Consider the following 13,383-nt stretch of genomic DNA (forward strand, 5'->3'; position numbering starts at 1 on the left):
CACATGGAAGGTGGTGTCCTGTCCACCACCTTACCTACAAGTCCGCCCCTTGTTTGCAAACCAATTTGCAATAGAAAAGAGAACCCATTTTGAAATTGCCAGAGAGAAATCCCAGTAGCAAAATAAAGTAATTACAAATGCACATTCTAGTTTGAAAAGCTAAGTTGGCTGCCAGATCTTGAAAGTAAGCAAGAAAATTCACAGCACTCCAGTAATCTGCAGGAGCAGTTCAAGAACAAAATACCCGCCTTCTTCTCAATGCAGTTTATAATGTGAACCAATGTCCCACCATTTTTAAAAGGGTAAATTAGAAAGTTTTCAAAATCTATCAATTACACCTGGAAATAGCACTGAGACACTAATGACCCCTCCTCCCTACACCATTATTTTACTAAGGAGTAATAGGTTAGCCAATAATATTGTTAGCTAGTCTAGGGTAGGTCAGGGAGAGGGAAATCAGCCAATTACAGTTTTAGTCCTCCTATCCCCAGTGGGTGTTCTGAATCAGCCTTTTAAATTAGAATGTTCCTTTAGTAGTTCACATTCAAAACCTGTTATTTCCTCTACTGCCACAACATTTATCCAAGTTATCCTCTGCGATACTAAGCTTTGCAAACCATCTGCTGCTTAGAACTTTCATCTTTGCTACCTTTAGCGCATGCAAATAGTCATCTATTAAAACAGAGATTTTCAACCTTTTTGGGTTCACTTCTCCAATGACCAACTACATTATTTCGGTGGCACCTCTGTGGGGCTCAGGAGCCCAGTTATGTCACCCCTTGCCTGCAGAGCTGGGAGACTCTCATGCTTTTTTTAACACTCTCCCTTGTGGAGTGTTCCCTCTGCCTCCTCTCTTCTCCCCTCTCATTGGGAGTTTTCTGGGCAGCTGCAGCTGCCGCCCCTGGCCTCTGAGCTCCAAAGGGAGGTGCCACCTCCCACTGCCCCACAAGGGCATGGGAAGCACCCCTTGGCCAGCCCCAGAGGCACCATTCGCCTGCAGAGCTTGTAGCTGCAACAAACACCCACACAAGTCTTTGGGAGGCAGAGATGTGAGATGGCACCAGAGATGGGAGGGAAGGAAAGAGGGACAGAGGCCAGTGTTGCCTGCCGCACATCTGACCATCATTCAAGGTATCCCAACGTGCCACCACACAATGGTTGAAAACCACTGTATTAAAACTAGCCCAAGCCACTGTGTTCTAAAAACAACACCCAATAGAGGAATTGTGTTAACTGGGATCCTCTGATTAGAATAACATTACAATGAATATTTCTATTCCACTGTGTATGGTTATATTCTGCAGTACCCATACCTATTAAATCTCCTGCTGTAAACCATAATCACAAGATTTCAATAACTGATCTTCATTCAGAAAGCACTAAACTACACTGGGCAGCTTGGAAATGTGGAGTACTCAAAGGAAAAGGAATGATTGTAGGTCTGTGTTGTAGGAACCCAGAAGTGGGTGCCTTGTTGCTGTCATTTGACAATTGACTGGTTTAAATATTCTATATATTTCTATTGGGAGGGGAGGGTGTAACCCTCCATGCACACTTTCCTGGGAATAATTAATTGATGTTAAGGCTAATAAGCTTTAGAGAGTAAGTTTTAGAGGTTAAGGCTAGTAACTGCAATTGAGTAGTCACTGACATGAGTCAGTTTAAGGCTTTTCCAGGGTTGTACAAACCATTTTAATCCAGAACAAAAATCTGGAGCACAAAAGGGAAAACTCAATTTTATTGATTACAGATGCAAGGCAAATACAATTCGAAACAAACATGCAAAAGGCTTCCTCCAGTGGTGAAAATAATTTCCCATCACTGATGGCTCACTGTAAATTCAAGTTGCACCTTCTGCAAAGTGGAATCGAGGCAAGGCTTTACACATGAAACAGGCAGACAGCTGTGGAACCTGTTGTCCATAGAGTTCTTCAAAGTCTTGTCTTCAGTTGAGACAATGAGTTTGTTGTGTCAGCCACCAACTCAGATGACTTTAAGACATGTCTGATGGTCACACTTTGAGCATCACCTCTTCTGTCAGGTGGGGACCACTCCCCACATCCTTGTGATTGTTTTTTCCCCCTTGCACCTGCAGCTTTCTCCAAAATGCAACTGGTTCCACAGCACGTTTGTGGGGAGGAGGGAATGGTGGCACAGCCTCAAAGGAGTCTGCATAGGATCGAACAGTTAGCTCTGCTCTCAGACATAATTCATGTTTGAAAAGTAGAGCCATCTGTCAATTTTGCTTTGTGAGGCATTCGTGGCAGCACCATCACACACAAGGGAAAGAAAACTCTATACCATGAGGAAGTTCAAATATGTCATGTACCTGTACCACTGTTGTACAAGTGCTCAATATAAGTAATGCCAACATATTTGAAAGCTACCTTAAACCTAGACTACCAAATAATGATCATAATTATATCATGAAATTGCCTACTGGTAGAGTAAAAACTGGAAATACAGGAGAAGATATGAGGTGTAAATAAGAAATAAAGGAAAATAACTGAAGAGAAAGAAAATAGGTAAATAAAGAAGACATACACAGTTAAACAAAGACACATCTCTGTTTCTTGGCCAGGGTGAAAAATAGGCAAAAATAATGTGATCCACTGGTAAAAGATTCCAGGCAGTGACATAAATATTGTCTGTGGGGATAATCTTACAGACCATTATTTATCTGGCAGTACATATTAGTCTTCTCCCTGGGGTAGATTCTGCCACCATTACTCATGTTGAGAAGCAGCTTACATGGCAATTGGTCCCATTGAAATGAATTACTGTTAGAGATTCATGTAGGTGTGCTTTTACTGTGGTTGAAATTTAAGTTATTTATACATTGATATTGTATATGTACATGTGCATCTATAGGTGTATATGGGAGGTAAGTAACAATATAAGGATCTGGGTCATATTTGGTGAACATTTCATAAAACATTTCAGAATGAGTGTAATTATTGAAAGGGTTAATCATATAAACAGATACGTTAAAATAGTGTAACAGCACAACATTATTTTTACAGTTCAGTACAGCTTTGGACTTTGTGGTGCAACCAATTGCTCTGGAAATAAAGCTCATTTGATTTGTCTTTTGATTTCATAATGTTCTCATACAATTCTGACTTGTTATTTATGAGTGTGTGCTACTGAGCCTATTTGAAAATCAAATATATCCCAGTTGTTTGGATTCTTTTTTCTTTCAAAATAGCCCCCAACCTAACAAACCTGTGTTTATGTTGAAAGACAAAAAGCATGTCAGTTGATATATAGGCCATAGTGGAATATATTATTGTGAATTTACTGTAATCATTGTTCTAGCTGACTGGGTTTTAAGTCATGAAACAGATAGAGTAACTTAAAAGTATCAATTTTAGGGCTAAAGGGCTTCTTTAAATATTGTCAGTTCACCAACGCACATGCACACACAGTCTGCCTGGATTTGGTTTGTTTTTCAGCACAGGCAGACATTAAAATTCCATCTGAGTGCTGTCTTTAAATTGCTTTGATGCTAGGTGGGTTTCAACCCTGACCTGTCCTGACGGCAAGTGATGGCTGTTACAAGCTTCGGATCAATATTCATAGCGGGTGTCCAGGACTGATAACACTATCCAAGACAATGTTCCCTATCAGTGTGGACAGCTGAGATATTGTACCATTAGTGGTGTTGTTTTAAATAACCTGATCCATTTCTGGGTCTATATAATGAATTTTACAGTTTAGATATTATCTTTAAGAAGAAGCGACTCGTAGCAGTGAGGCAAATCAATGGTTCCTTGGCTTTTCTTGAAATAAAGTAGACTATAATTCCAACACTGTTTCTTATATATTCTTGAATTGTGGCAAGCCAGTGATTGTGTTAACAATAAAAAGCATCTGCGCTTTATCAAGAGAGTAAAAAAAAACCCCACACAACATTGCCTAAGTTTGAACATACTTGATAAAATCTCTCATATAGTCATAAAACACCATGGAACGGGCCACTTCTTTCCACAACAAACTAATGAGGTTTTAAGGTATTTGTATAAGGTGGCAGTCTGGTGCTTTATAAACTGAGAGTGGCTAACCTACAACCCAATTAAGACCAGAGCTCACATGCTCACTTTGGCAGTAACCCTCCCTCTATTGAACACAGTGGAACTTATTTCAGAACTAATATGCATAGGATTGGGCTGCCGCACCTAGTTGATGTGTTTTCGTCGTTCAGATGATCCAATTTTGAAGCCACATCAGATTATATGACCTTTTGGTCAATTCTGGCTCAATGTTGCATAAGTTTTAAGTTACTTATATACTGTATATTCTTTTCAGTTAAACTATTTGGGCACAAACCTAAGAACTCTGGTGAAATGAGTGTTTATAGTCTATGGCCTTGACTGCACATGAATCAGCTAAAATAAAATGTTAGTTTTTGTTGATATTGTGGGCCATTTATCATAAGTAGAGTGCATGCTTTGCATTCAAAGGTGCTAGGCTCAGTCCCTGGTATCTCCAGGTAGGGCTAAGAAACTCTTGCCTGAGTCACTACTTGTCAGTGTAGAAAACACTGACTGAGCTAGATGAGCCAATGGTCTGACTCAGTATAAGTTGGTTTCCAATCTCAATGCTCCATCAGTATACCGGTACCATCAGTATACCGGTACCTGTAAGCAGCAGGTGGGTAGAAATAGCTGAGAGCCCAGACAGCATCAGCTAAACATTAGGAGAAGCTACCTTAAAAGAGCTGTTTGAAAGTAGAGGGGGTGGTAGAGGATTTTCTTCGCTGGAGGTACTTGGATAGCCATCTCGCAAGGATGTTGTACTTGTATCCTGTACTGCAGATCTTGGCTGGATTAGAACAGCCTTTTGTGTTGGAAGTGTAAAGAAAAGGAAGGGACTTTTTATCATATGTGGTGGGATTGTAATGAAATTAAAAAGTTTTGAGGAATGATATACAATGAGCTGAAGAAAATGTTCCATCTAACATTTGTTTAAAAACCTGAAGCATTTTTGTTAGGGATTGTAGGAAAAGACCTGCCAAGGAAAGTGAAAAATATCTTCATGTATTTGACAACGGCGGCAAGAGTCTTAATAAAACAAGGATGGAAGAATGAGGAAATCCCGACTAAAGAACTATGGTAAGAGAAAGTGATGGACTACGCAGAATTGGCAAAATTGACACACAAACTACGGGGCAAGGATAACTGTGACTTTAAAGATGAATGGGAACCTTTTACAAAGTACTTCAAGAAACAACAAAGTGAACTGGACTCCTTGGCAGATTGTGAATAAACAATCACAAACTTTTTATTGACAAAAGCTAGTCAGATAAATTAAGGATCTATACAATTTTGTAACATGCAGAGAATAACATTTGTTGATAAACCAGAGAGAGGAGCTGAGGGAAGTCAGGGGAGGGGAGGGGAGGGGGTTACTTTATGGGGAGGGGGGTGAAAAATAGGGGGGGAATTAAGGCTGATATGTTTTTTGATAAAATGTCTTGTTGAAATTCCTAATAACAAATATTTTAAAAAGAAAAGAAAAAAAGAACAGCCTTTTGGATCTCCAGATGTTGCTGCACTAAAATTTCCATCACCACTGACTAAGCTGGCTAGGGCTAATGGGAATTAAAAGTCCAACAACATCTGGGCACTCAAGGCTGAATCACTCTGCACTGGGTGATTTCCAAGACCCCTTCCAACTGTATAGTTCTATTATAAGTGTTACTCTTTTTCTATCAAAAGTCCCCAAGACTACTCAACCAATCTGCATCAACAAGTGTTATTAGAAAGCCCATCAGCTAAGAAGAAAGATGAAGAGGTCTGATTTAACAAAAGTTGCTAATAAAATCTGGCATTTAGATCTGACGGCCCTTTTATGGCACCTAAAAGTGTGCATTGGACTGGGCCATCTGAAACATCAGAGAAGTTAAGTCAATGGCAGCCGGAGGGGCTTTGAAAGCACCCGGCCACACTTGATATCAGAATGGATCAGCCAACAGTATCAAAAGAGGCAGTACATAGGCACAAAGGTTAAGATGTGAAGAGGGGAAGAGATAAGGATGAGATTTCACGGAGAAAGGAATATACCCTAACAGAGAGATGAGCCCGTAGTTAATCCTGAAATTGTGGTGCTGGTCTGTGAGCCTCGCTGTGTTCCTGTTCTTGGATCATTTCCCACAGCCACACTTCCCATAATTGTTCCTGCCTTTTCATCTCTTCTCATCCTCTCTATCTCATAAGGCAGAGATGGAGAAGGTGCAGCCCTCCAGATATTCTTGGATGCCAACTCCCATCAGCTGTAGGCAGCATGAACAATGGTCAGGGATTATGGGAATTACTGTGTGTGTGTGTTTGTGTACCTCCTAACCTGAGCAAACCACCTATGACCACATGCATTTATTTATTTTCTATCCCACCTTTTTCTCCAAGGAGCTCAAGGTGCCATACATGGTCATTTAATCCCCACAACCACCCTGTGGGGTAGGTTCAGCTGAGAGGTTGTGACTGTCCTCACCCAGTGAGCTTCATTGCCAAGGAGGGATGTAAACCCTGTTCTCACAGGTCTGACACTCTAACCACTGCAGCACACGGGCATTCCTGCTTGCTCTCGCTCGCTAGGGTCCCCATGGGATTGGTTTGACCTCCCTGCAGCAGTGTTCACAGCCAAGAAATCTCCACAGCCTGTCACCAGCACTAAGTCTACTTATGAGCCCACCAATTAGGTAAGTGGGTTAGAGCATGGTGCAGGTTGCAGGTTCGATCCTTGTAAGAGACAGCTGCATATTCCTGTATTGCAGAGGGTTGTACTGGAATCGATCCTGGTTGATCGCGGCTCCTGCTGAGCCCCACCCCCAAAAAGCTCAACAACTCTGGTCAATCCAATGGGTAGATCACTGCCAGTTTTGTTTTTTTTATATAGTGGGCGTAGAGTGCAGTTTTTTGGAAGTTGGACAGCCCTGGATGATCCTCTGGTGGGGTTGCCATCCTTGTTCTGGCAAAAATACAGGGCGGGGCTGGGGTGGGGTGGGGGTGTCAAAGTATTTTTCACCTGGTGCTGAAGCGACTCCAAAGCAACCCATTTACAATCTATTGCAACCTAACAGGATCGCCTCTCTGGAATTTGTTGTAACGCACACATGCCCCATATACATAAATTTGTAAATCTCCCTGTGCTTTGCTACCAAGTACATGACCTTTCACACACACGCATTTGGAGAGGATCCCTAACCTGGCACACAGACAAGCCCTGAAATACAGGGCAAAGCATTTTACATTGAAATGCGAGTCGATCCTGTATTATACAGGACAGGTGGCAACTTTTCCAACTCTGGAATTCTGTGATTCTACGCCCAGCCCACCCCCCAGCCCCAGTGTCCCAGGCAGCGCCGATCAACGCCCGTCTACTCGGAAGCAAGTCAGCAGCGCTCACTCCTCCAGCAACTGCTCACAGGCCCTGAGACGCCGTTCGCAGCCTCCGCGTCGGCGGGCGACTACATTTCCCAGACGCCTCGGCGGGCAGGAAGGGTTTGGGAGGCGGAGAATGTGCGCGCTAGTTGTGGGCAGGCTGCACGGGCTGCTCTGGGCGATGGCGGAGTGGGGGAAGCACCTTGCGGGCGTGGAGGGGCTGGTGCTAGACATCAGCGGGGTGCTTTATGACAGTGGAGGCGAAGGAGGCGGAGTCCCCATTCCCGGATCTATAGAAGCAGTGAAAAAGTAAGTGGGGACCCGCGGAGCCCCCAGGCTGCAAGTTTCTTGTCCTTCACAGAACTCCTTCCCTCTGGAGAGCCCAGGAGACCTGTCCTCCTCGTACAGCGTACAACCATTTATAATGTCGGAGCCCTTGTGGGAGCTGCGAGGAGGAGGAGGAGGAGCAGCACACTGCAGTCGTGCTTTTTCTCAGCGAGAAAAGGGGTTCAGATAGGGAACGTCTTTGCACTTTGCTTTTCGCACTTGAAAGGGAAAAAATGCCAGGGGGAAAATAAAAGGCGAGATTCCTTCGGCGCGGTTGTAGAGCAGGGCTGCAAGCCCTGGTTGGTTTAGGAACGTAGGTAGCGGCTCCATCTAGCTCAGCGCTGTCTACACTGACTGGCAGTGGCTCGCCAGGGTTTCAGGCAGGGAGCCTGTCCCTGCCTGACCCGGAGATGCCACAGGTGGAACCAAGGACCTTCTGTAGGCAACACGTGAACTCTGCTACTGACCTGCAGTCCTTCCCACACAGCTGGCAAGTCATTAAAATATAACAGGTAGGATCTGAAGACTGTCTGTGAGCCACACAACCTCTGAACTGAATGATGCCCTGCCCCCTGATCTCCCCCTCAGGTTGGCTCTCAGTGGCTGTTGTAGTAAATTGACACACATTCTGTACACATGTACTGTACACACATTTTTGCTGCAATGGCCACATGTTTCGTCCGCTAATGCTGATGGTGCACACCAGACATTGGTATACTGCATTTACAAATAACATAGAAAGGTGCTACAATACACTGTTGTTTCTGCTGTAACAGGCTAACAAAACAACTAGAGAATGTATCAAAGTTGCATATCTTCTATACTCGCATTATTTTTAATCTGATTGCTACAACTCTAGTGTTTTCAAAAAAAACCAGCTAGCGTTTTAAAATATAGTTGCATAAAGCAATTGTTCCTTCTAATAAACAGAATGAGCATTAAGAGACATCCTTTTAAAAAGTTGACAAGATCAGATGAGCAAGCTGAAGTGTAGCGTGATCTCTAATTAAAATGAAAATAAAGCGTGTTTTGTAAAATATATATTAACTGTTGAGGTATAATCCCTAAAAATAAGTGTCTGGCAAAAATGCAGTTAATTTATCCAGAATTAACATTAATTTTCAGGTATACTTTGAATTACAGGGAAGGGGGGCAGGACAAGGTCTCTTGTCAAATCCAGTTGTGCTTGTAGGAAAACCCATATTTTTTTGAAGTAGAAAACGCCTCAGGCAGGTGATCTTATTGTGGCATCTTTGTCCTGTTAGAGTTTCCTAGTGTGGTGACTATTGAGTTGATTCCTTTTCTTTACTGCCTGGGGGTACAAAAAATTCATTGCTGCTGAGAATAATGGCTACTTCTCCTTCACAGAAAATGGGGTGGCAGTATTAACACTGATAGGAATATGAAAAATAGAATCATGAACATACAGGGGCCATCTAGTTATCCTTTGCTGTGCGGTGCAGAATCACCCTTGTATCAAGTCCCTACAGATGAATTCATGCAGTCCAAAATATTATGTATCTCAGACAAATATGTGGCAGAAAAATTCATTGAAATTACTTCTGTAACAAGTCAATCTACAACCCAGTGGGCAAAGTCAGAAAAACAACAACCAACCCAGGGTTGCTTACCCAGAAAGGATTCTTCCTCCTGACTCCACATATGATCAGTGAAAGCTTGAGTGTGAGTAAACTAAACCCTCTTTCTTTCTTATAGGCTTCCCAAGACAATTTACATTAATAATAAAATTTAATTAAAACATACAGTGTGAATCACAATAAAACCTTTTAAATAAGCTGCTGAGTCATCTGATGGAAAATAACTGGTACGATCCACCAGTATGTTCTGTTGAGTAAGCCTCTTTCAAATAGTTTGCATGTAATGCTAAGCCAAACCATAGTTTAGTGTGAGCAAGCAAGTGTGCAAATTCCTGGATGAAAGATTGCAGCTGTAGTTACTTAGCATTACATGAGGACCAATTAATTGGAGTTGCACAAGAGCACCAAATTATTCTCAATTAGAGAACCAGATACTCTTTTCTACTAGAATTGCTCTTTCATCGCTCCCATTTATTTCAGCCTCTCATTGTGGCATTTCCTGATACTTTGGTGGAAGGAATCATGCTCACATGCAGGGTAGGAAGAAAATTTCTTTTGGCTCAAATGGGCCACACTTGAAGTACCAGAAATAAATCAATTTGGATATTTTGTAAATTTTATCTGTTCTAAATCTATTCCTTGATCTAAGTTTGCATGTGGTCTCTTTGGACATGTGCAAAACAGTAGGGCAATGCGAAGGCACTTTCCCACTGTGGTTCTTCAGCAAGTGGTATTGTGTTTGTGATCCTGAATGTAGTCTTTAGCTATTATGACTAGTGCCTATTGATATCCTCATCTTCCATGAATTTGTCTAATCCCCTTTTAAAGCTGTCAAAGTTGATGGCCATCAACCACATCTTGTGGTAGCTTATTCCATAGTTTAGCTATGCGCTGCATGTAGAAACGCCTCTGAAAGCCTGTGCTGGATCTCTTGCTGTTCGAGTTCATCGGACGACCTTGGATTCTAGTATTATGAGAGGGGCAGAAATACTTTTTCTTTTCCCAGACTCTTGTCTCTGCAATTGCTTTCCCGTTACTTTGCATTTGTTTACTTTCTATTGACTTAAAATTGCGTTGTTTTGTTTTGCGTTTATATTTAGAGTACTTTTCATTTTCCGTTAGTGGGAACTTGTAAAATCCATAAAATAAAGTAAAAATAAAATGGGACTGCTGTAGTGTATGATGCAAGGCCTCTTCTGGTATTACACATATGGACCCAAAATGTGCAGGGAGCCTCCATGGATACAAAAGGCTCCCCAGTTCACAGAGCTGCCTTCCAGGAGTAGGAAGGCAGTAAAAGTGGCAACTGGGTGGGTGGAGTTAGTACCTTCGTTCTTGCTTCCTGCACCCCCCCATGTGTATTGTTGCCCATGTTTGTAGCAGCTGAAAAGGGTGGCAGTCTCATTTTGCATAGTCTGACTGTGCAAGTTGCTCTATCTACAGCTTTTTTGGTTATGGAAAATGTGCTGTATTCTTTTGCTGAGAACCAAAATCTATTGAGGCTGTCATGAATAACAGTGGATACTTACATGGAGACTTTGCCCTTTATTTCACATAATTAAGGCAATGAACTATACATTAAGTCTCTGCTTCGCAATTGGATGTATATTACAAATTGTTTAAACCAAAGAGTTGTCTGTGCTGTCCTTGGAACCTCAGTTGTCTCTATTAGGCTTCGGTGTCTGTTGAGGTTTTTCAGTCGGACTACAAAATAGTAACCATATTGTTCATTGCCGTGCATGCTACAGCTCTTACGAGCTGTAATCTGTGCAGACAACTTAAGCTGTAATTTAACATCAGAAATATGTTGGTTGATATGGCAGCAAAACTAGAGGCTTCAGGCAAAATGGGCGATGCTGGCGTTCTGTTTGAATTGCTGGAAGCCTCTGAGTCCAAGTCGTTCATTAGGGATTAGTATGTTTCAACAGTTAATTTGGCTTCAATGCTTATTTGACCCAAGGGAGAGTGGGAGACCATACTGAATCTTCAAAGTGTGCCTTGACATGCTAACTAATGATGGTCCCCAGGATGTTTAGTCCAAACAGTCAAATACATTTGGGCTAGGTCCGCAGTAGCAGAAGAGCGAGTGAAATTTGCTCAGGCTGAAAATAACTGTTGCATCTTCTGTGGCTGGGAGCCAGTGTTGGGTTATATATATATAATGCCTGTTCACATTGCTTCCACATACTTGTAGCCTGTCACTATACTGCAAATTTCTCCTGAGCATGCTTTCCCAATTAGCCTATGAGATAGAAAATGGTTGAAGTCACATGTCTTTATAATGGGAGAATGGTAAGAGAGTCATTGAAATAAATTTCGGAAAGAGGCTTGGATGGGCAGGGTTGGTTTATGACATTTTGCTGCCTAAGGTGAAGGATAAAATGGTTACCCCGAACCCTGTACATTCTAATACAGAAGCTAACGGGACTGGAAGTTGAATTTTATTTCAACACTGGAAGACAGAAAGTCTTCCTATTTCTTTGCAATTTCCCATGCACCATTGTGGTTGTATTTCTTTCAGACAACTTACTCTTTCATAGCCTGTGAAATTATAAACCTTAATATTATAGCTTCAGGAGTGTGGTTAGTGTGTGTGCTTGTGTATAAGTTCATGTGAGAGATTTTTTCTGCTTTACCAACAACCTTTCCCTTACATCTAATTGAAATGTGTAATTAGCCGAGCTTGGTCTACTGCCTAAAGTGCATCATAAAGAAAATGCCAATTCTGTAATTATGAAAATAAGATGGAAGCATTAAAAACATCCCATCCTTTCTTAGTTTCTGTGTTTGCTTTGAAATGGCGAGGGACAATCTAACACTATAACCCTATACATGTCTCCATGAGTTCAGTGAGACTTCCTTCCATGGAAATGGGTATAGGATGCATCCTCTGGAACTTAACTTTTTGCGATGTTTAGGCTGATATATAATTATGGAGGGTTGCATGTGCTGGAAAAGAAAAACCAAACTGGAAGTTGAACAGCAACATTTCTCTTTACATTTGATTAGCCAAGAACAGAATTTGCCTCATTATCCTTATTGCAGAAAAGCTCTTTTATCTAATAAAAGATTGTTTCTCAGAGTGTAATTATGGGTGCCAGGATGCATGCAGTTATCAGAATGATCTAGAGTAATCAAATTTCAATTGCTGAGTGAAATTTCATATTAAGGTTTGATTTATGTATAGCTTGCAAAGGTTAACACACTGTGGGCGAGTGCTAATATGTTATAATTTTTATAGGTGGCCATCAGCTTATTTGGTTAAGTGGATTACATGTCATCAAAGAATAGCTCGTTGCATTCCAAAATAGTCACTCTTGTTTTGTCACTTTGTCAAAACATCTGTTGAGTATGCAAGCCTTTGTGTGCTTTTTATAACTTAATATGAAGTGTGACCACGGGCCTATATCCTCTGCCCTTGCTAGTAATTACTTTTATTGTTTTAATAGGCAAGGACACAAGTAAGAATCTTAGTTAAAAGCCCTTATCAAATCAGCCATAGCATCTCCTCTCTTCTGTGCTATTATTGCCCTGATTGGTTTATACAGCATCAACATGAGGCAAGTGATTTGCTTTTCATGTTGCAACCAGTGAGGAGTTGGCCAGTTACAATGCAGAAGGTGGTTAAAGAAGCAATAAAACATGCTCCGCCTGAGACCTGTTATTTGCATTTACAGCTGTATGCTGATAGCATATCCATTAGCATATACATCTGAAAAGCCCACAGCGGTTGGACATTTACAACATCCTGTTGTTTGGCCACTATAGGGCATCTGTTAGCACAACTTTCAACAGCGCTCTTTAAAAGAGGAACGGAAATCTTGGGCATCATGAGCCGGTGGAGCAGCTGGACAGTCCTGTTAGAATAAGATACCTGCAGAGTCTTACAAGGGCAGGATTGCCAGGGAACCTAGCAGAATTGGAATTGTAAAACAATTCAGTATGTAGGGGCGGGTTGCAGGGAGCCAGTACAGATGATCCTGCAAGCTGGTCTACAAAGACCCTGCTTGAGGTGCATGTGAAATAGACATTTGCAGTGGCATCTGCTAGTTTCTATGAGTGGCAGTGATTGGTGA

At 41.8% G+C, this 13,383-nt stretch overlaps 1 protein-coding gene and 1 long non-coding RNA gene across 4 annotated transcripts in view; one reads left to right on the plus strand and one right to left on the minus strand.

The window, feature by feature from the left end:
• Positions 1-1,711: 1,711 nt before the first annotated feature.
• On the minus strand, positions 1,712-4,840 carry LOC308478025. The gene is made up of 2 exons (XR_013986820.1): positions 4,711-4,840; positions 1,712-2,169 (listed from the first exon to the last, which is right to left on the minus strand). It is a non-coding gene; the product is annotated as an uncharacterized lncRNA (long non-coding RNA).
• Positions 4,841-7,511: 2,671 nt separating this feature from the next.
• LHPP (phospholysine phosphohistidine inorganic pyrophosphate phosphatase) overlaps positions 7,512-13,383 on the plus strand; it is a 113,523-nt gene continuing 107,651 nt past the window's right edge. The window contains exon 1 of one of the 3 annotated variants that reach the window (XM_081005325.1): positions 7,512-7,691. In XM_081005325.1, coding sequence (XP_080861451.1) covers positions 7,519-7,691 — 173 coding nt within the window. In that variant the 5' untranslated portion in view covers positions 7,512-7,518. The remainder of the gene's footprint in view (positions 7,692-13,383) is intronic. The other 2 variants (XR_013986360.1, XM_081005324.1) reach the window with 2 other exon arrangements.

This window comes from Podarcis pityusensis, assembly GCF_964106645.2.
Source record: "Podarcis pityusensis genome assembly, chromosome: 5".
Lineage (NCBI taxonomy): Eukaryota > Metazoa > Chordata > Lepidosauria > Squamata > Lacertidae > Podarcis > Podarcis pityusensis.